At 40.7% G+C, this 23,857-nt stretch overlaps 1 protein-coding gene across 5 annotated transcripts in view; it reads right to left on the bottom strand.

The window, feature by feature from the left end:
- The window catches only part of Chka (choline kinase alpha), a 58,171-nt gene that overhangs the window by 24,634 nt on the left and 9,680 nt on the right, over positions 1 to 23,857 (bottom strand). For 3 of the 5 annotated variants that reach the window (XM_071615997.1, XM_027944261.3, XM_027944262.3), the window contains exon 2: positions 11,570 to 11,681. In XM_071615997.1, the coding sequence (XP_071472098.1) occupies positions 11,570 to 11,681 (112 nt within the window). Of the gene's footprint in view, positions 1 to 57; positions 88 to 11,569; positions 11,682 to 23,857 lie in introns of all 5 variants that reach the window. The other 2 variants (XR_004618751.2, XM_034636878.2) reach the window with 1 other exon arrangement.

The following is a 23,857-nucleotide window of genomic DNA, read 5'->3' as shown; positions in this document are numbered from 1 at the left end:
AAAAGAAGAGGTTGGTAACTTAAGGTAACAGATCTTGAACATCCCATGAAAACATACCTTTCCATTCCACAGCTTTATCAAAAACACCTGTACCAAGGGTGGAAAGTGTGGACAGGAAAAAAATGCCACGTTAAGCAACACCAGCTACTCTAGCAGCATTCAAAATCCTTGTGACTTACAGCAACCACTCTCTCCCATCATACACGGAATAGCATTCCACAGACATCTTAATGCTTGTTATGTATAAACAATACATGTTTTTCTTACTCAGTATAAAAGTAAACAAACATCCATGTTCATAAAGCTATCTGCTAAAGGCTTTCTAATGCTTGAACTTATACATATTCACTAACATCTGGAACATACGCTTAAAGTACATTTGGTACAAAGTACAGAAAGTACAATGAAGATATATGTTTTCATTTGTGTAATCTGCATTTCTCTGATGAAAGGATGCTACAGGTTAAATCCCGTTACAGTGAACACCATAAAAATCAAAATATGACAAAAATGCCATTATCCATCTGCTGAGAGGGGTCAATGGATGACGAGATAAACTGAGGAGGAGCTACTGGCTATCATGAAGTTCTACTCCCTCCTTTAACTGCAGGGTGCTCCCTCGGCTGCACTGTTCCCTTAGACTTACACCTCCGTGATCTCTCCTGGGTGGCCTGTAAGTTCCTGAAGAACAGGGACTTCACCTTTGATTGTCTGTCTACCCTGAAAGTACCAAGCAAATTCTGATGCTTGCTATGCTCTGGTCTAAGTGAATCAAGGAATACTCTGGCACCGGCACCGTGAAACACAAGGCAAACAGCTCCAAGGAGCAACCCAGCACCATGGAAGTTCACATCCACATTCCCAGTAGTGGGGAAACTAGACACAGTGTTAATTAGAACACTGAATGGGGCTGAAATGCCCTTAAAAAGTCCTCATGCTTTTTTCTCCAAGGAAAGCTAAGAACAGAGTCGTCTGGATTGGGGTTTAAATCCAGAGCCTTGCACATGCTAGGCCAGTGCCCTCCCCCTGAGCTATACCTTTGTGTGTGTTCTGCAAGGGATCAAACCCAGCCTTGCTCATACCCTAAGCCTAAATTCTATAATCAGGCATATTACATACTAACGCTTTGTATAAAAGCTTTTAAGACAAATAAAGAATTTGGATATATTACTAAATTTTGTTGTAACATTTGGATATATTACTAAATTTTGTTGTAACGGGATTTGACCTGCACAAAATTCTAAACAACTATGGTTATTCCTATGCTGTTATTGCTCTAACTGTATCTTCTTAGGGAGATACAGTTAATGGATTATTTAGCTAACAGAAGTCCTTTTCCCTGTTAAATGGTGCTCTCAAAAGCAAGTCGCCTCATCCCAGGTTACAAACTGGCTAACAATCCGTTACAAAGTTCCAAGACCACTCCTTTTTAACATGTTATCACCAGAAGTGGAGGTAAATTTCATTCATTTTTTTCCCACCCCCAGAAGTCTCATCCCACCCCAATGGCTGCATGACTTATTCAGTAATAAGAGCACCATCGCAAAGGCAAGATGGACTTCTGCAGTATCAACCCCATGTTCTGTTTCCTCAGTACAGAATGCACAGGTGCCCTTCAGCTATAACCAAGAAGAGCAGGCCCAAGAAATCTCAAGCCAGGGAAACAACTGTGGAGAGGTGAGCAGAGGCCTGCTCCTAGATGAGCCAGGCACAGACCCACTCACTTGGCCAAAAGAGAGGTCAGAGGATCCTGTCCAGGAAGATGGGAAGAAAAATATATTTGGGGACTTGTGGAATTTTACCTCAGTGGTAAAAATTTATTTGAAGTAGATATTAAGATATATTGTATGAATATTTAGTATGACTTTAAACTCTCCTAACTTGCAAATTAATAAAAATTTTATTTTATAAATTAGAATACTAAAATGTTTTACACTTATTAGAATTTAGACATTGTTTTTTTTAACATTAAATAATGCTGTGTGTGTGTGTGTGTGTGTGTGTGTGGTGTGTGTGTGTGTTCTGCAAGGGATCAAACCCAGCCTTGCTCATGCTAAACTCAAGCTCTAACCACTGAGCCAACACCCCAGTCCTAATTTTTTTTGTGAACATTATATAAGTCATTTTTAAAAAATGATCTTATATAGATATAGATTGAAATATTTACAGAAGAAACGATTTAATGCTGGCACCTGCTTCAAAATATCCCTGGGGAAATAGATGAAAAGATGCAAGAAGGCTGTCCTCCAGGAGAAATGGATAATGGGCACCTGGGGCTTATCACTCTTCTGCCTCCTTCTGTTCTGATCTGAAATTACTCAGAATAAAGCACTTTTTTGAAAATAAACAGAAATTTCAAGACCTAAGAAATTAAAACATCTTGGGCTGGGGTTGTGGCTCAGCGGTAGAGCACTTGCCTAGCATGTGCGCGCCCTGGGTTCGATCCTCAGCACCACATAAATAAAGGTATTGTGTCCAACTACAACCAAAAAATAAATATTAAAAAAAAAGAAATTAAAACATCTTGAAAATATGTTAAAAAATACCCAATTTTATCAATATACTGAGAACTTCTGAATTATAAACCTGAAATAGGTGAATTGTCACATAAATTTTAAAAAAAAAAAAAAAAAAGACAAAGCTATCCTGTCACTGGCTTTCTCGTTTCTTCTTCTTCTTCTTCTTTTTTTTTTTCCTATATAAACTACAGAAATTTATTTCTCAGAGTTCTGGAGGCTGAGAAATCCAAGATCTTTAGGCACCAGCAGAAATAAAATCATTTCTTATTTTTCTTTCTTTTTTCTCACAATGCCAGATTAAATCCAGGAATGCTCTACCATTGAATTACACCCCATCCTTTTCAATTTTTTGAGACAGGGTCTCACTAAGTTTCCAAGGCTGGCCTCAAACTTGGAATGCTCCTGTCTCAGTCTCTCAAACAGCTGGGATTACAGGCATTCACCATTGCACCTAGCTGCCTAAGTTCTTAATAAAAGATTCCTCTATTAATAATTGGGCTGGGGATGTGGCGCAAGCGGTAGCGCGCTCGCCTGGCATGCGTGCGGCCGGGGTTCGATTCTCAGCACCACATACAAAGATGTTGTGTCCGCCAAAAACTAAAAAATAAATATTAAAAAAAAAAAAGATTCCTCTATTAATAATAAAGAGGGTTTATGACTATAATAAAACCCCATTTGTGAGATTAAACAAAGCAGCACATCAATTTTCCTTAGATGTGGATGTATGAATATAAATAAATCAGCAAGAGCAGCACATAATTATTTGAGCCATTTTTAAAGTGACTTTAGAGATCCACTACTGCATGAGCTGCTCCTGGGACAGGCTGGGAAAAGTGGTAACTCAGACCCAAAGAATGACACATCATCAACCAGCACAATAAACTGGGAATGCTATTTAAGACATCAAATCACTGCCAATTATAGGCAATGTCATAATAAGGAAATAACCACTATGTCACACACGATGGTAGCTGCAGGAGTGAAGTGAGTCGAGGCATGACCACACAAACTCACCTAGGACATGCTCTTCTCTCCATCACCCTTTCCCCACCACATGAGGGCTACATGGATCATTTAGCTAGGAGCTCTTTTAGAGACTCTCCATAAAACATAAATTGTGGGGTTTTCAAAAATGCTGTGAGACCCATGGAAGGATGACTGAATAATTCAACTGCTGGCCCGACTCAACTTCTAGAGCATGTGAAGGTTGGCTGGGAAAACAATCCACCTCTCCACTAACCCAGGACCATCCTCCTGAGCTGAGGCCTCAACAACTCCCAGGCTATCAATCCTCCAAGAGTGATGGAAGCTGCATTCTGAATGCCAGGCACTGTGACCTGTGGTCCTGGAGTAGCACTGGGATCCATTAGTTTGAAGGCTTCTAATAGCCACCCGCTTATTCAATCACGCTCTACTCTCTAGAAGAGAAGGTTCTGTCATAAACCCTGGCCTTGGGGCTGGGGTTGTGGCTCAGTGGTAGAGCGCTTGTCTAGCATGCGTGAGGCACTGGGTTCAATCCTCCGTACCACATACAAAATAAAATAAAATAAAAAATAGTATGGTGTCCATCTACAACTAAAAAATAAATTTAAAATTTTTTAAAAAATTAATAAACAAACCCTGGCCTAATTCCTGCTGCTGCTGCAGATCTGGTCCACCTCAGGTGAGTATCAATAAGTATAAGAAGGAAAGAAAACATCCTATACTTATTGATTTTATAATTTCTTACAGTATTCTCTGAAAATATTTTACTGAACATTAAAATGTGAGATCCATACACAATGATTTAAAATGGAGCTTATGCTGGGGGTGTAGCTCAGTGGTAGAGTGCTTGCCCAGTATGCCTGAGACCCTGGGTTCGATCCCCAGCACCACAAAAAATAAAAAAATTAAAAAAGGTGAACTAAAATGGAGCTTATGTAATTCGTTCATGAGCACATATGAATCACAAGTATGTAAATAGAAAAGTGACTTCTAATATTTGATGGTAGTCTCTATAGAATCTCCCACATTTCCAAGGAATATTCTATGAGTTGATCTTTTGGAACATTAACAACTTCAAACTGGAAGATCTGATGAATATGGATAAGAAACCAGAACCTCAAAAAGGCTCCAGGCCACATAAGGTAGCAGCTGGTGAGCGAAAGCCTGGTCAAGAAGGCCACTTCAGGACCTTCTCAGAATCATGCCTGATGAAGGCAACCTGCTGACCCAAGCCTGCTGGGACTTCCACATAGGCACCCAAGGGCTGACCTGCAGACAACCCTTTTCTAGGAAGTGAGCTGTGACCTCTCTGGCCTGGTATATTCCATGTAGGGTCAGGTCAACACTGCTAAGCTTCATGAAGAAAAAGGGCATCCAGCTCGGATAAGACCACAAAAAGCAACTAACTGATAAGGAAAAAGGAAAGAAAGTTTGCTAACTCTCACCAAAAGAACTACTACACTACTACTAGATACACTGCAGTGTATGTGCACGCACGCGCATGTGTCTGTATGTGTGTGTCTATGTATGTATGTCTGTGTGTATGTGTCTTTGTGTGTGTCTCTGTGTGGGTGTCTGTATGTGTGTGTCTGTGTGTGTGTGTGTTTCTGCGTGTTCCCACAATGCTGAAAGATGTGAAGGAAGAACCGAAGTACCTCAATTAAATTCTCAAGTTCAGGCCCAATAATGTCTAGAATTACTCAATGTCTGTCATTTTCTACTGAGGAAACAGAAGAAAGGGATCTGATTTGCCTTGGACAAAAAAATAAAATTAAAAAGTGATATATCAATATATAACATTCTGAAATCTTTATCACTGTACCTCTTTAAGCACAGCACAAATTGTAGCTGGTGCTACTTAACAAACATTACAATTTTCTCTTTAAAAAGCATTTCTTGAATCCAAGAACTAAAAGAAAGAAATTAAAGCTGTAGAGAATGCTCCAACTTCAGAGGTCTCATACTATACCGTGAATCGTGTCTGTCACCTGGAAACCAGAGTGCTCCAGGCACGATCGCATGGACAAGCCTGCAGCAGAGAACACATGCACATACAGCTAAAGTGGTACATTACCCCAGCGCCCTTCACTCCACCCAACACAGACATTCCTTCCCACAGAGGGGTAGGCCGCGGGCAAGCCATCGTTCCGGGGACCAGAAATCTGCATTGGTTTCATGCTATAAATCCCAAACATTTAAGACCAGCAAGACAAGGACACTTTGAATATGTCAAAACTAGACATAGTCTGTGGTTTATTAAGTTATCAAAAGAAGGCACCAAAGCAGGTATAGAAGGACCACAGGTATAACTGGCAGCTACCTCTGGAGAGTATTAACTAAGAAACACTAGGTGGGTCAAAGGGGTGCGTACAATGCAAAGAAAAAAAGTCTTACTCTGAGGGAAGTTTTGACTACCTTAGAAATAGATACAATCACACCGAACTCAGAGTACAGAGGGTTTTAAAAAAGCAGAGTAAACAAAACAACTTGAAGTCATAAATGATGGCAACATGACAAGGGGAAAAGTCAGCTCCCATCCAGGAGCCTCAGCGGTCATGTCTGCAGGGAGAGTGGCTTCAGCTCCACACAGGAGTATTTTTAAGCAGTTTATTTCTCAGTAGCCAGTAACTATCTACAAGCTGGTCCATATTTTATTGGGTTGAATTAAATGAGTTCAGAGAAAATAGGGAAGAGGATATTTTGTTTTCTGGACTCCAAAAGAACAGTCTCACAAATTTCACTCTTTAGAATCACTAATACATATCTGCGTTGTGCCTTGGTGCCTTTAATTGCATTATGGTTAGTATTCAAACAAGCACTAATATTAGCCTTCTATTACTCAAAAAACAAACAAAAACATTTTTTCCAGACAACACTTAAGAGAGATCTTTGATGTGCATTATTAACATTCATGCCTCTGAGACCATTCTTAATGGTGAGGCTAATCTCTCAGTTCATGCACAGAAGGACCTGGCTTAACACAGAGTCACTGTTCTGACAGAGGAAGGGACAAGGCACTCCTCTGAGACTTCCGCCAACTGGCACAAGTTACAATGAATGAACAATACGTACTGACATTTGTGTCTTCCACAATTCATGATAAATAAGCAAACTGGTTATTTGTAATCAGCCAAACTTGCTTCTGTGAAAAGGCTGCTACTGGACGTCGCAGAGCTCATGTTCCTTCCCAGTATCAGAAAGGAAAAAAATCAAGTTACATTTATAGCTAGTTTTAGAGTTTCAAGCTCTCATCTAGCAGTTATATCTCTTTCCAAAATGGCAAAGGCTCCTCACTTCTCAAAACTTCTAAAACAATCCTACTTTAGTTACAGTCATATTACAGTTGAGTCTGGTTGTCATCATCTATGCAGTTAAGATAAATGCCTTTCCCTTCACTAAAACTGAAGCTAGTCTATGGAAAACAGACATGAAATTATACTGATATGTATTAAGATCAAACCAGCATTTATTAAACCTATAGATAATGGTATATGGCTGGGTCTTCTCCAGATCAGATTTCTGAAGGATCTGCTCCTGCCCTTGCTGAACAAAGGACTTTTCATAAGTCTCTAAAACTAAAAAAAAAAAAAAAAAAAAAAAAAAAAAACCCAGGATATAATGAGCAAGTTTGCTTATGTCTCATCTTGTATAGAGTTAGGGGCTGGAAGAGACAGATGTTTGTGGACACAAATTGAGCTGTAAGTCAATCACAAGGTTTTACCTTGGCTTTCTGGTACTTAACCCTTAGAGAACTGCAACAAAGAGCAGTCACATCACTGTCACTATGGAAATAAAGGAAATCACATATCTCACAACACCAAGAGGAAGAAATAGGAGAAAACTGAGAAGCATCTAGTTATTTTAAACCAAGTCACTTATAAATCATTACTGAAAGCTGGGGTTGTGGCTCAGTGGTAGAGCACTTGCCTAGCACATGTGAGGCCCTGGGTTCGATCCTCAGCACCACATATAAATAAACAAATAAAATAAAGGTATTGTGTTCATCTAAAACCATTTTAAAAATTAAAAATAAATAAATAAATCATTACTGATTAAAAAACATGAGGACTATTTCCACATACTATTTGATTCCCACAGAGGTAAAAAGTTCAAAAGTGTAAAACAAGGAAGGGGAGAGGGAAAGAAGGGACATACTAAACTAAACTAGACTATCATATAATTAAGCAAAACAGCAAAATATTCTGAGGAAACACACGGGCCTATCATTATGTGCAGCAGCAGTCCTTAATTAACATTCTTCAAGGAAAGGGTGAACTGGAACTCCCTTAAAGGCCCAATGGCACTGAAAGAGCTCACCAAGCAGTCACCAGTCTCTCCTCCATGGACACACATACAGACATAGGATGTGTGTGCAGTTAAAAAGAAGGAAAGCATGGGGCTGGGGCCGGGGCTCAGAGGCAGAGCGCTTGCCTAGCATTTGTGAGGTACTGGGTTCGATCCTCAGCACCCCATATAAATAAATGAAATAAAGGTCTATTGACAACTAAAAGAATATTTAAAAAAAAAAAAAAAGAAGGAAAGCAGATCACCTGAATCACACCACATTTAATTCTGTTGCTACCCTGTAAGTTTATTAAAGTAATGGTATTTATTTATTTATTGGGGCTCCACATTTGCTCTGCATCTGTTAATTAAACAATTAACAATTTTCCATTAATTCTGGCGATTTTTGTTGTTGTTGTTGTTGTTGTGATAAGAATGAAGGCCTCAGTGAAGACCATAAATGTCTCTCTCCGTGACGTGCCATGTTTATTTCAAAAAGTTGAACATAAAACAGCAATTTGATTCTCCCATGCCCCAGGAGAAATAAATAAATAACAGACTTTTAGAAACTGAATTGAAAACCTTTGAAAAGGAATTTAAATTCATGGTAGAGCTCCTGGCACAGCGCTGGGGAGGCTCAACTTCTGCTGTGCCTGGTTCACTTCTTACTTCCTTCTCTCTACTGAAGTCATTTTTCAGAGTCTCTGAATGTGATTCCTCCCCTCATGTCACAGCAACCCCAATGACCAACAGTCTACAACGGCCACCAATATTTGAGGTTCTTCTTTGGCAACAAATGTTCCTCTTACACCCTGCAGAGTTTGAGAACTAAAAATATTTCAATTCAAAGTTGTAGATCTCATGGTTTTACTATGTTTAAACTTCAACCATAAGAGCATACTTGAACTAAGGGTCAGATCAGGAAGTTTTTTCCAACAAAAATGAGTTTACTGCCGGGTAAGGGGGCTCACGCCTGTAATCCCAACAGCTCAGGAGGCTGAGGCAGGAGGACCACAAGCCAGCCTCAGCAAAAGCGAGGCACTAAAGCAACTCAGTGAGATCCTGTCTCTAAATAAAATACAAAATAGGGTTGGGGATGTGGCTCATGTGGCTCAGTGCCCCTGAGTTCATTCCCGGTACCAAAACAAAAGAACTTACTATCTTAGGTCAAGCATGAGACTGTGGAAGTGTTCCTCTTCATCCACTTAGATACCACTCATTTCTACCCAGATGCTTGCAAGCATGGTCTCCACTTTCCTAAGCAGAGGCAGCTTTGGGAACGGAAACTAATATAATGTTTGCCTAATATAAAGATAACTGACTTGCTAAATACAGGAGTGTCTGCCCCTGAAACTAGAATGGTTTGTGAAACATACTCCATGCTATTAGTTTGGAAAGAGTTAATTTCGTTTTAAGCAGTTCAAATCATTCTGAGATTTATTTTCCTGAGTTACTTAATAGTCTCCCCTCACCTTAAAAATAAATAAGGAAAGTGCACATCTGTAATCCCAGTTACTCAGGAGGCTGAGGCAGGAGGACTGCAAGTTTCAGGCCAGCCTGAGCAACTTAGCAAGACCCTGTCTCAAAGATTAAAAATAAAAAAATAAAAAAAGATGGGAATGCAGCTCAGTGATAAAGGGCCCCTTGGTTCAAAAGAGAGGGGGAGAGGAGGGAAGGAAGAGAGAGAGAGAGAGAGAGAGGGAGGGAGGGAGGAAGGAGGAAGAGAGGGGAGAGGAGAGTGGAAGGAAAACAGACACAGAGTTCCGTTTAAATAAATTCTCATTTCCAAGCACTTCTATTTGTACTTAACTGCTAAAAGATAATACTACCAGAGTGCTAAAATTCCAAAAAGGATGAAATATTAATGACTGCTAGTGAATCTTCATTAGGGGAAAGGCTAACTGCCAAGCTGCAGCTGGCTTTTACAGGGTCACTCATATAGTAGTAACCCAGCCTATACCAGAGCTGGGTTGTCCAATATGGTAATAGTCAACCACATGTGACTATTTCAACTTAATTAAAATCAAATAAAATTTTAAATTCAGCTCACGGGCCACACTTGCCATATTTCAGTGTTTGGTAGTGACATATGGCTAGTGACAAGCACACTGGACAACACAGATACAGAACATTCCATAGCTTCCATCATTTCAGCGGTGCTCTATAACAGAGAACTTTACTCCTAGCTTATACATGGAAGAGCACACTGTGCCCATTTAAAAGGCTTTTATTTAAGATATAAATAGGAATGAAAGTCTTATCAGATTTAAACAATTTTATATCACATGCAATTTCAGCAGCTATTTATTTATCTATGGTACTGGGAACTGAAGCCCGGGTGCTCTATCACTGAGCTATATAACCCCAAACCTTTCTATTCTAAGACAGGCTCTCACTAAATTGCCCAGGCTGACCTTGAATTTGTAATCCTCCAAGTAGCTGAGATTACAGGCATGATCCACCAAACTGAGCTCAGCAGCTACTTTTTAAAGTATTTTAAAAGCATTGCTTAAATGCAAAATATACAGAAGAACAGAAATGGGACTTATTACAGAATGTACACAGTCCTTGAAAAATTCTAAAAAGACTGATTTCATTAGGTCTTTTAACATTAACAGAGCTAAAGGACATCAATTACTTGGAAAATGGCTCTATAATCAACTGCAATTTGATTAAATTAAAAAGCAGGCTACACAACAGACACGAGGATTTTGCTCCTTAAGATCTTCAATGGAGGGTCAGTGTTTTAAGGTGGCTCCAGCTGTGGCTCCTGCTGCATACTAGTTTCGGGACCGGAGATGTTCTGAGGTATGCATGGAGCAGCTGTGTACCTCCAAACAGGCTAACTTGTTCCTAATACTTTTAGACATTAACCACTTTCCCAGCTGGACAGAGTCAAGGACAAAGTATCCAATGAAAGGACTCATTCACATTATGACAATTTTTAACAAATTAACATCTAGATTGTCAATTTTAACTTTACTAAGTATATAATATATATAATCAAATATCACAGATAAAATCTGTTTTTTTTTAGGTTGAGTTGAAAAGACTGGTCTTTTAAAAATTTTAGTCAAAAAACTATTCTGTTCTGAAGATAAAAATGGATCTTTTCAAAGATCACAATGGGTATCAAAATCCTATCATAGAAATATAGCAACCTAACGTTTCTTTCCACATGTGGTTAGTGAAATAGCAAAAACAAAAAGGTCTGGGCATTTGAAATATCCTCTAACTGGATAAGACAATTCAACTTACATGAAAACTAAATTTGACTAATATAAAAATTTAGGAAGATTATAAATTTATCATTCAAAGTTTTAAAGAAATCTCAGAAGTAGTTAATAAATTCAGCTTCACTGAGATCATACTTTGTTAACTGAGACTATTCTCCAAAATCTTTTTAAAAATGTTTTAATTGACATCTTAATTATACATATTTATGAGAGAAAATTTTTTTGATGTTGCTATAAAAACCATACCTTCTCCACTTAAAATTTTACAATCTGAGTTGAAAATTTCAGTGTAGAAAATCCAAGAAACATCAGCACTTTTTAAAGGTTTCACCAACATATATTCTCTAGATATAACACTGAGAATATCTGTTTGACTAATAAATATTAGATAAAAACAAGAATTAACTTACGATGTAAACAATGAACCAAGTCATACAGACCAACTAAAATAAAAGCAATATACTTAAATGTCTATAGTGCACCATTAACATCTCTAGAAAGAGGATTGAAGCATCCAGAGGCCCCGCCCAAGCTGCCCACACTCACCATCTGCAGAATCGCCCCATACAGCCGCAGAAGCACTTTCCGAGGCTCATCGCCAACCGTGGCCATGGTGTCGGGTAAGGAGCACTGGAACAGCATGTTGCTGAGGCCACCTCTGTCAGAAATCAGAGGACAGTAAACATCCACACTGTGAAGGTGAGCAAAGTCACTCTTGGATGAATACAGATGAAAAGTCAGCCCACACAGGAACTGCGCTTGTAGCATCCTGCACCCTCTCAGAACACTTGGAAGGAACAAGATTAGTGAATTTATAGCTTTCATATTAAGTCCACAAGTCACACTAAAAATGGGCAAATTCCCAATCTGCTTTTCTACAGTAAACTTGTGCAGAGGTTTTTTAAAAATTGCCAGTGTGTACCTAGAGAATGAAAAGGGCCAAAGAGGAACCTCCTCAGCACTAGGAATGGGGGAACATCCCAGAGGTATTCCTCTCTACAAGATCATATTCTTCTAGAATCCAAGATTTTCATTTTTATTTCCATAATCACAAGATTAAAATGCTGGGCCCTTCCTCTCTAAGGCTTGCGATTCCAGGATCCACCCTTTTTGTTCCCTCAACCAATTTTAACTAACAGCCTTGTCAAATGTCTTTGCAATGTTGGGCTGAGGATGTGGCTCAGTGCGAGAGCACTTGCCTGGTATGCATGAGGCCCTGTATTCTATCCCCAGCACTGAAAGAGAAAAAAAAAAAAAAAAAAACTTGCAATACAAACTGGGGCTTTCCAAAGAAATGGGACCCCAATGCCCTATAGTCAGATTCATGTCTGACTACCAAAGTCAAAAGCAAGCTAGAGCCTTGGAGCAAATCATCTGCCTGAGTGGGAAACGATCAGCTATAGAGAAAAGTTAGTTCCTAAGATGACTATACGATTAAGAATTACTGATAAAATGCTCTTCAACTGTAGTGGACTTCATTATATCCTTTTCTTATCTAACCAATAAATCTTAGGAATACTACTTAAGCAAAGCACTATGATGGAAGCAAGAGTAACAAACTGAACATATGTGAGTCCCTGCCTTCAAGAAAGAGACAGAAACTGAACACAAATTTCTAGTTTACAATTCTAGAGTCCATAAGTCCGAAAATAGGTTTTACATGGCTAAAATCAAGGTTATGGCTAGAGGTCAAAAGACTGTACATCATACCCTAGGAAACACAAGATAACTAGAAACAGATGCTGAGTTAATGGATTTAAAGAATAAGGGTGACTGGGGGAACAGGGTTAGTTAATGTTTACTGGGGACAGAATCTCAGACTTGAGAGGATAAAGGGTTCTGGAGATGGATGTTGGTGGTGGTGACTGCTCAATGTGCATGTACTTAATTCCACTCAACTATACACTTAAAAATGTAGATTTTATTCTGTCTACCAAATTTGTAGTAAGAAAGAATGAAGAGCAGGGAGCACTTGTATGTGGCTACAGTCCCAACAACTTGGGAGACTGAGGCAGGAAGATAGCTTGAGGCTATGAGTTTTGAGGCCAGCCTGAGCAACACAGCAAGAGCCCCATCTCTTCAAAAAAACAAATTAAGTATTAGAACATTCTATATGAGCAACCTTAAAAACATGTCATATAATACATGCTGCATGGATGAACCTTAAAAACATTTAGAGCTTGGGGTAGAAGGCAGGGGGAAGGGGTGGGGTTTCTTTGTGATATGATGAAAATGTTCTAAAGTTCACCATGTAGACAGTTGCATGGACCTGTGACTACACTAAAAACCACTTCAAATAGGTAAATTTAAATGGTACAGTACGTCAAATATGTTAACTCAATAAAGCTGTATTTTTTATTTTTTCTTTTTTTAGTTATTGATGGGCCTTTATTTTATTTATTTATATGTGTTGCTGAGGATGGAACCCAGTGCATCACACAAGCTAGGCAACCTCTCTACCACTGAGCCACAATCCCAGCCCCAGTAAGCTGTTTTTAAAAAGAAAAAAGCAATGATCTTTTTTCCTATGATTTTTTTCTTAAGCAACTAAAAAACTTGAATATGTTTCTAGGCAATTCCCCTCAGATTTAAAAAAGCCATATTTAAGTAGTTTCCCAATGGCTTACTTAAAACAATCATTAAGTGTCTAGGAATGACTGAGTAAGGACCTATTTTCCCAGAAGACAAATTAAGTTGGTCCTTAGTTAACAAGATCAGAAAGAACAGGGAACCCAAGGTTCCTGGTTTCCAGAGCCAGCAGGAAACAGGCCCAGAGCAGCCTCACCCTTTCTGCTTACCCTCAGGCAGCACCTCCTCCACAGGGCTCATCAGAACCCACACCCAGGTCCAGCCACAGCCAACATGGGTTTCTGGCTACCAAGCAACAGGACAGGCATTACATCGGAGTTAAAAGCCCTGGTTTTTCTTCCTGTCACACACTCTTGAAAGCTCAAATAAATGCCAGAGCAAACAGATGAACTACTGTTCCAAACTGTGGACTTGATTCAAAATCTGTCCCCGTACGCCTACAGAAGGCAGTCAAGCTAGCTTGGCCAGAAACAAGCTCACAACTTGGAAATTCTTCATCTACAGTGTTACCTGCAGTCTGCTGCTCAACAGGCTTTAGTGAAAAAGCTATGGATTATTGCTTAGGGACAGTCCAAATAAATGAATCAAGGTCACTGGCACCAATGACCTCAACTACAATGAGAAACTCCTTAGAAAAAAGCCAATGATTAATGTGTCAAATAACATCACTGGGAACAAGAAGATCTGGTAAGAAGAAAGGCCAAGAAGAGATGGTAAAAATACAAGAGCCCAATTTGCTATATAATTTGTCAGAAATATCCTCCTAGGTGCTCTCAAGGATTTCAAAATTTGTGAAACCAAATTTGTTATCATACATAACAGCTTTACAATAATATAAGTCATAATTAAATAAAGGAGGCATAAGATGTTCATGCAAAATATCAAAGTGGGGCTGGGGATGTGGCACGCTAGCCTGGCATGCGTGCGGCCCGGGTTCGATCCTCAGCACCACATACAAACAAAGATGTTGTGTCTGCCGAAAACTAAAAAATAAACATTAAAAAATTCTCTCTCTCTCCCCCCCCTCCCTCTCCTCTCTCTTAAAAAAAAAAAAAAAAAAAGCCCCAAAATTTGAAAAAAAAAAAAAATATCAAAGTGAAAATGACACATTTACTTCGCATTCACACACATAAGCAATCCATGATGGTAAAAATAAAAGGACAGGAAGTGCCCACTGGTATCCCTCAAGATCACCACTTATTGTGCACACCTGAAATTCCAGCGGCTCCGGAGGCTAAAGCAAGAGGATCACAAATTCTGAGGCAAGAGGATCACAAACTCAAAGCCAGCCTCAGCAATGGCAAGGCACTAAGCAACTCAGAGAGACCGTGTCTCAAAACAAAATACAAAATAGGGCTGGGAATGTGGCTCAGTGGTTGAGTGTTCCTGAGTTCAATCCCTAGTACAAAAAAAAAAAAAAAAAAAGATACATATGCTGATCAAGAATTCACTCCCCTCGCCCCCCAAAAAATTCACTTCCAGTAGTTGGGATGTAGCTCAGTGATAAAGTGCTTGCCTAGCATGCAGGAGGCCCTGGATTCAATCCCCAGCACTGCAGAAATTAATGAATGATTGCAGGTAGCTCATTATGCATAGTATGTTGAATACAAATATGAAACAATCTCTAACATCTTCAGCATTCCTTGAAATGCAAAACAAAAAAATAATCTATTGAAAGTACTAAGAAGATTGGGGGGGGGGGCTACATATTCTTACCTCCTGTACAGTGCCCAACACATGGCAGGCTCCCAATTATTTGTGAAAGAATGAACGTACTCACACGCGAATGCATGCCCAAGATCTCCCTGGAAGAACACTTAATACTAACAATGCCTGCCTCTAGAGATGCTGAAGGTCAAGTGGGAGAAAGGCTTATTTTCTAGGATACCCTTCTGTAAAAGTAACTCATTATCTTTTAAGAAGTTTTCAAAACAAAATAAATGTTTGTGGCTCAGTGGCAGAGCACTGGTCTAGCATGTGTGAGGCACTGGGTTCGATCCTCAGCACCACATAAAAATACACAAATAAATTAAAAGTACTGTGTCCATCTACAACTAAAATAAATAAATAAACAAACACCAAACAAATAAAAATAGACCTTGTTTTTCCAACTGTCCTTTGTCATCACTTCATAAATAAAATGTACACAGCTCTCCTACTTGCTAATTTGGTGAATATCCTCCAAAGATCCATATGTTAAAGACTTGGTCCCCAGGGTAGTGCTACCAGGAGGAGCTGAGGACCTTTAGAAAGTGGGATCTTACAGGAGGTCCTTGGTCATTGGGGGTATGCCCCTAAAGGGGACTTGGGACACTGGTCTCTTCCTCTCTTTTGCTTCCTGGCCACAGGTGAGCAGTCCACTTTGCCTCAGCTCCCCACCCTGTCATCCAGCCCCTCATCACAGGCCCAAAGTGATGAATCTGTTGATCTTGAAATGAAACTTCTAAAACTGTGAGCCAAAATAAATCTTTTCTCCTTATAAGTTAGCTGTCTCGGGTATTCTGTTGCAGTAATAGGAAGCTGTCTAACTAGCACTTGGCTGAATTTCCTTAATTATCAAGAAGGTTTATAGTAAGCACCATTCTACTCTACAACAACTGGAGGCCAATAAATAAATATGTTTAGGAGCAGCTCAGTGGCAGAGCATTTGCCTAGCATATGTGAGATCTTGGATTTGATTCCCCAATGCCACAAAAAAAAGCAAAAAAGAAATATATCCTTGAAAATCTAAAATCTCTTCATACGTCTTCCCCACGCTTCCTGCCTTGCATACAACCTGGCAAGCATGACAGGTATTAATGATTCAAGGTCTTTACTGGTCGTGGGTCGTCATTTTGAACATGAAATATTGTTGTACGGTATTGGAGAGAAGAGATACAGAAGAACTCAGAATTGAACTGATTCCAAAGCATAACAGAAAATTTTTTAATTTTTATAATAATCTTGATTTTTCTTATTTTACACTTTTCCTTAAAGAATACAGAAAATTTCCCATGAATTGGGCGCTAGTTAATTAAACCTTTTCTCAAACACCCTTCCTCTAGTCACCTGACAGATAACATTCTGGGTACTTTCCCAGACGTTTATACCTAGGACTCCTTTTCCCTCCCAGATTTCCTTTTTGAACCGTCTAAAAGGCCAAAATGTCCCTTAGTCATATGACACACAATAACAAGGACGAATTTGCCTCTTGGTGGCTTTTCCCTCTTTCAAATTCCGAGAAAGTCCTACACCGAGCAGCTTGTTTTGTTTGCCCCCACTTGTCTTTCCCTGCAACCTTTTCACTGAGCCAAACAGCTCAATCCTTTTCAAGGGAAATCAACGTCACATAAGTGTCCCAATCAAATGAGCCACGCTATCTACCCTAAGGGTGAACCCATAATGTGCTGAAACTGGAAAGGTGAAAAAAATCTTTCTGTTCCTCTTAATTTGCTATTAGGTCACTCGCTACCCTTCAAGAAAGTAACTTTAACATTTAGCCATCAATTGCCAGGCTTCACCATTCCCACTTCATCTGACTTCAGAGGCGCATAAGACAGTATCTGGGAGCCTGTGGTGGGGACTGCTCCCCACTGACACACAGACAATAAAAACCAACTGTCATGTGGGAAAGGAAAGGTGGCGATGGCATTGGCAGCTGTAAAAACCATCCTTCTATTTACCACTTCCAAAGTCCTTGGGGGTGGGACAGCATAACACAGCTCCTAACTCATCATCCCTCTCTAGCCACTATGCTACAGGTTCAAGGTATCACGTTGGATCCAGAACACACAAAGTCAAAGGCAGCTTTGCAAATCCTTCCAACTATGTACCAGCTATAGCAAACACTGAGCATTCTCATCAGGTTGGCTATGAAAACTATATTCTAAAAAGTTCATGTAGACATAAACATACTCTGGGTATAAAACCCAAGTCAAATATGAGTCAATAATGTCATCAAAACCCCAAGAATAAAGCTTAATAGTCTTGTAGATGTAATTTACCTGCAATATGTGACCCACTTTAAAACATACCTCACCCACAGCATATGAAAGCTGGTAAGAATTCAGTGTTAACTTGGACACTTGTGTATATCACATCCAAGGTTTTAAGAACTCAATTTGTCTACTTGGGAGGCTGAGAGAGGAGAATGGCAAGTTTGAGGCCAGTCTCAGCAACTTCGTAAGATCTGGTCTCAAAAAATAAAAAGGGCTGAGGTTTTAGTTCAGCACTTCTAGGTCCAATCCCTAGTTCTGCCAAAAAAAAAAAAAGATTTTTAGAGTAAAATCACTTTATTCAATGGTGATTTACAATATAATACAATCTTTATTTTAGCAAAATGTATTTAAATAGCTTCTCCAATGTATCTTCTATTTGTAGGCTTGGCAGGTCTAAAGAGGTCACTTAAGTTCTGTTACAGCATTCTAAGCAGAAAAAAATCCATGTGATACAACTACCTAGTGACTGATCCAAAGTCTTGAAATATGTCATTCTATACATCTCTCTATGCATGTATGTATGTATGTATGTATTTATTTATTTATACTGGGGGGGGGGGTTGCTGGGGATTGAACCCAGGCTTGTGCTTGCCATGTGAGCTATATCCCCAGCCCCCCCATCTGTATATTTTTTTATCATTTGTAAAAGGATTCAACTGCAAGTGAGTCAGCTAAATGCTCTGGCAGATAATAAACCTAAGCAACTGTTTTCTCCACAAAAACCTTCAACAAAAATATTTTCATCTACTGGGCCTGGAGGTATAGCTCAGTAGTGGAGCAGTTGCCTGGCAATATGCAAGGCCCTGGCTAGGTTCAATCCTCAGGCACAAACACAAAACTTATCTACTAAATTAAAATAGGAAGTTACTTGGTCTATATCGAAAAAACTTTTTTAAAACAAAAAGTCACCAAAACCCCTGCAAACTGTCCACAAGACCCATGGCATCCAGTAGACCCACAGCCAATCAGCAAGGCTGGGGGCCTGATAGGGGAGAAGACAGAGGCAGCTTGACAGTTTCAAGAGCATCATTGAAAGAAAAAAGACAACACAACTAGTTTCTCAGAGGAAAAATGAAGCTTAAGCCAACATAATACCAAATTTAAATACTGAATTTAAAGCACAAGGAAAATAAGGAAAAAAGTGTATTTTAAAAAAAAAAAAAATTTCTTCCAACCATCTAAAACTCAACTTGAAATAACCATGGCTGGGGTTAGGGGGAGTGCAGTAAAATGACAGTTTCTATAGGCAGTAATCAAGAACAGGCATCCCAACCCCCAACTCTCTGCACACAGAGCCTGAGGCACAGTGCAAAGAACAGGCTGTGACATCCAGCCCAGGGGGACTGCTGGCTCCACAAGGAACCATGTGACCTTGGTCAAGTTACTCAATGCCCCTAAGCCTGTTTTCTCACCACAAAATAATACAGCAGTATCTAACAGAGGTCTTTGTGAGGATTCCGGGAGATAATGTGAACTGCTCATCATCAGCACCAATCCCAAAGCAAAGGTTAATCTCAGAGAAGCTGTAGAGGAGACAGTAAAGCTCAGACATGAGCCCTCTACTCCAGGGAGGCTCAGCCCCCACACGTCTGGCACGGGGGTGGAGGCAGAGGGAAGAGGCAGGTGCCCTGTGCACTGTAGGATGTTTGGTCAGCGTCATCTTTGCCCTCTGCCCACTAGATGTTAGCTGTACCACCACGACAATCAAAACTGTCCAATCATGGGAGGCTGAGGTAGGAGGATTGCAAGTTTGAGGGCATGCTGGGCAACTTAGGGAGACCCTACCTCAAAATAAAAAGGGCTGTGGAGGTATCTCAGTAAAGTGGCCCAGGGGTCAATTCCCAACCACCAAAAGAAAAGTCCAAAATCACTTCCATTTGAAAACAGATTTTGGGGGAGCAGGGGTGGGAGGTGCCAGGGATTGAACCCAAGGACACTTAACCACTGAGCCTCATCCCCAGCCCTTTTTTGTATTTATCTAGAGACAGGGTCTCACTGAGTTGCTTAAGCCCCAACTTGAGTTGCTGAGGCTGGCTTTGAACTCACGATTCTCCTGCCTCAGCCTCTGGAGTCACTGGTTACAGGCATGTGCCACCATGCCCAACTGGAAACTTATTTATTTATTTATTTTGGAGGGGGAGTGGTACTGGGGATTGAACCCACCTTGTGCATGCGAGGCAGGCACTCTACCAACTGAGCTATGTCCCCAGCCCTGAAAACTGATTTTTAATAACTCTGTGACCCCCAAATTGGAAGATCAACATATTCTCTACACTGACTTTCAACTCCTTTTTCCGATCTCTATTCAAAATAATGTCTTTCTCTTGATTAGCCAATCTCACCTAACAGTAGTGCCTCTATCTCGCCCAGCTCAAAATCTTCCTTAGCTTCAAAGCCTAGGCCTTTCCCTATCTTTCAAATTCTTTCCTCCTTTCACTCCTTCTCAAATGAAAGTCTCCCAGTTTCCCAGCTCTCTCCCAACTAAGTTCTCCCCCTCCCTGTCCCAGGCCATCCCAGAACCAGTTTCTAAAATGCCAGTTTCAAGTCACTATGCTACACCTCCAGGGAATGCAGCCAGCCTCTGGCACATTCCCCTCTTAAAAGGTCCTGCCACCTTTCCAGTTAGGGAACACTCTCTCTTCCTCTCAAAGCACCCCAAGCACACCCTCTAGCCTTCTGACCTCCCAGTCCTTACTTTCTAAATGCTTTACTAAAGCTCAACCAAAGGAGCACTAAGCACACTAGAGTGTGGATGTGTTGGGAAAGACCTGGAGATTACCATCTCTCTGTGGAAAGTTAGAGATACAGGCTTTCCCTGGACAGGTAGAGTGTTCTGGCTGCCCGCTCCACAGGAGGAAAAACAGGAGAACCAGGTACCAGTGCAGCTGGACAAGGCTGAGAGCCACGGCCAGTGTAGGCAAAGGAAAGGGAACACACTGGACAAGAGCAACGCCTGCGACCCCATGGAGAGTGGTAGTAAAATACCACTCAGGCTGGGGGGCAGCTCAGAGTCCAGCACGCACTGGAGGCCCTGTGTTCAATCCCTAGGACTGAAAAAATAAAAGTAAAAACTAATGAGCTGCATAACCTCTGGTTTCCATTCTGGCACATAAGCTGGGAAAGGGCTGCCCAATCTAAACACGCGGAAAACAGACCAAACTCAAAAAGTCAATTATTCTTCTCAGATCCATCAGTGAAGTCATGAGGCACACTCCTCCCCTAAAACTGCACAGGCAGGTGGAGACCCAGAACCGCACCTCACCAGAGCAGAAACCTCAAAGGGAAGCAATGTGGGGCAGGAAGACCTGCTCAACAACTGACAAACTGCTGGGAGCTTCAAGGGAATGGGTGGGGATTTAGCTCAATGGCAGAGCACATCCCTAGGCACAATGCAGAGTTCAATTCTCTGCCCTGGAAGAAGAAAAAAAGAAAACTTCAGGGGACCATCATATAGTGGGTCTCCACAATTATTCATGAACTCTCTACCAGGTCCTCACAGTGATTGGAAATTAAAAAATCCCTTCATAACTGGGTAAGAAGGCACACGCCTATAACCCCAGCAATGTGGGAGGCTGAGGCAGGAGGACTGCAAGTTCGAGGCCAACCTCAGCAACTTAGTGAAACCCTGTTTCAAAATAAAAATAAAAGGGGAGCAGGCATGGGTGGTGCAAGCCTGTAATCCCAGTGGCTTTGGGAGGCTGATGCTGGAGGATGATGAGGTCAAAGCCAGCATCAGCAACTTAGTGAGGCCCTGTCTCAAAAAATAAAAGCGGCTGGAGAAGTAGCTGTAGCTCAGTGGTAAAGTGCCCCTGGGTCAATCCTTGGAACCAAAAAATAAAAATCCCTTCATGCTTCTGGCAGACCAGTGGGGAAAGAAACCATCTTAAAATACACAGCAGCATTCCCCTCTCCTTAACAAATCCCGTCTGCCCTAAGGAGAAGCAATTTTGACAGAGCCTCATCAGCTGGAGTTTTCTCAGAGCCTAACCTATCCTAGGAGAAGGGAATATACTATTCCTGTCCCTCTGGTCATCTGCCCCACCTAAGGGGAGTCAATACCAAGCTTGACAAGTATACTGGCTAAGGGTGCTAAGGGCAAAGTTCACCAAAAGGCTGAGCCCAAATAATAGGACTTCAGGTTCAACATTCAAAAATCAGTTAACACAATTTATCACATCAACAAGCTAAAGAAGAAAAATCACTGGGGCTGGGGTGTAGCTCAGTTGGTAAGTGCTTGCCTTGCATGCATAAGGCCCTAGGTTCGATCCCCAGCACCATCAGAAAAAAGAAAAAAAAAAAAATCACATGATCATACTTTAGAAACAAAAGGAAAATCACCATGAAAGCAACACTGAAAGTGCTTCTCAAAACGGAGTTAGAGGGGCTGGGGATGTGGCTCAAGCGGTAGCGCGCTCGCCTGGCATGCGTGCGGCCTGGGTTCGATCCGCAGCACCACATACAAACAAAGATGTTGTGTCCGCCGAAAACTAAAAAATAAATATTAAAATTCTCTCTCTCTCTCCCTCTTTAAAAAAAAAAAAACGGAGTTAGAGGCCACTAAGGAAGCAGGACACATGCTAGAGTCCACAGTGGCCTGGGTGTAAACTTGGGTTACCTCTCTCTCCCCTTTGACTTCAGGAGGCATCTGGAATACCCTTTTTTTTGTTTTGTTTTATGCTGCTGGGGATTGAGCGCAGGGTCTTGTGCATGGGAGGCAAGCACTCTACCAACTGAGCTATGTCCCCAGCCCATCTAGAGCACGTTAACTACCACAGATTACATTGTGCCCAAGAAGCATATCAAGAGGTTCCAGAACATTTGTTTCTTTTTATACTGGGGACAGAACCCAGGGGCGCTTTACCACTGAGCCACATCACCAGCCATTTTTATTTTTTGAGACCGAGTCTTGCTAAGTTGTCCAAGCTAGCCTCAAACTTGGGATTCTCCTGACTCACCCTCCCAGCTGTACTCCTGTTTTATGGAAATTTCCATCCTTTTTATACATTCTTGTCTTTATCTTCTAACAGTAATGAAGCCCCTTTCCTTTCCAGCATGTAAGCTCCTGCTTTTCCTGCCTTCCTCAGAACATGGATCCAGAGCTATCTGAATCCATGTCTTCTGAACTATCATTCTCAAGACCCCAAATAAAGTCCATTTTCAATGCTGTAGTTTCTCAGTTTAGACTGATCAACTGTATCAATAGATAAAAGAAAGCATTTGACACACTGGGTGAGGTGGTGCACACACTTGTAATCCTAGCAACTAGGGAGGCTGAAGCAGGATTGCAAGTTCAAAGCCAGCCTCGACTTAGCAAGATCCTAACTCAAAATTTAAAAGTGGGGAGAGGCTTATTTAGGAAGTAGTTCACTGGTAAGGAACCCGAGTTCAGCAATAAAACAGTATGACAAAATTCAACACCCATTCATGATAAAAAGTAAACTCTCAGAATACAAGAAATGGAGTGGAGCTTATTCAACTTGATAAAGAGCATCTATAAGAAACCTACAGCTAACATCATATTTAATGGTGGCAAGGTCACAACTTTCCCACTAAAAACAAGTACAGAGCAAAGACGACCCCCTCTCACCACTCCTTTTCAATATTGTACTAGAAATCCTAAGTAATGCAGTATGACAAAAAAAGAAAATAAGGAGCCAAGCATGATGTTACACACCTGTAATCCCAGCCACTCAGGAGTCTGAGGGTAGGAGAAAAGCAACTTCAAGGCCAGCCTGGGCAATCTAGAGAGACCCTGATTCAAAAATTTAAAAATTGGGGGGCTGGGGATATATGGCAGTGGTAGAGTACTTGCCCAGCATGTGTGAGGCCCTGGATTTCGTCTCCAACAGTACAACAAAGTAAACAAATGAAAGAAAAAAGGAAGCAGGTATGATGGTACATGCTTCTAAGCCTAGCTACTCCAGAGGCTAAGGATAGCAAATTTGATGTCAGTCTCGGCAACTTGGAGAGATCCTGTCCCAAAATAAAATATATAAAGGGGTGAGGATATAGTTCAGTGGTAGAGTGCCAAGATTCAATCTCTGATACTGTGGAGGGGAAAAAAAAAAGGAAATAAAGTATACAGAGGGGTGAGAAGAAATAAAACTGACAAAAAAACCCCAAGAACTAATAAGAGACTACAGCAGAACTGCAGACTACATGGTTATTATATAATAGTCAACTGCTTTCCTATATACTAACAACAAACAAGTAGAATTTGAAATTCTAAACACACTACATTAACATCTCCCAAAAGTGAAATACTCAG

The sequence above is a fragment of the Marmota flaviventris genome, chromosome 9, assembly GCF_047511675.1.
Source record: "Marmota flaviventris isolate mMarFla1 chromosome 9, mMarFla1.hap1, whole genome shotgun sequence".
Classification (NCBI taxonomy): Eukaryota; Metazoa; Chordata; class Mammalia; order Rodentia; family Sciuridae; genus Marmota; species Marmota flaviventris.
The sequence above is the reverse complement of the archived record's forward strand: the minus strand, read 5'-3'. Positions and strand labels throughout refer to the sequence as shown.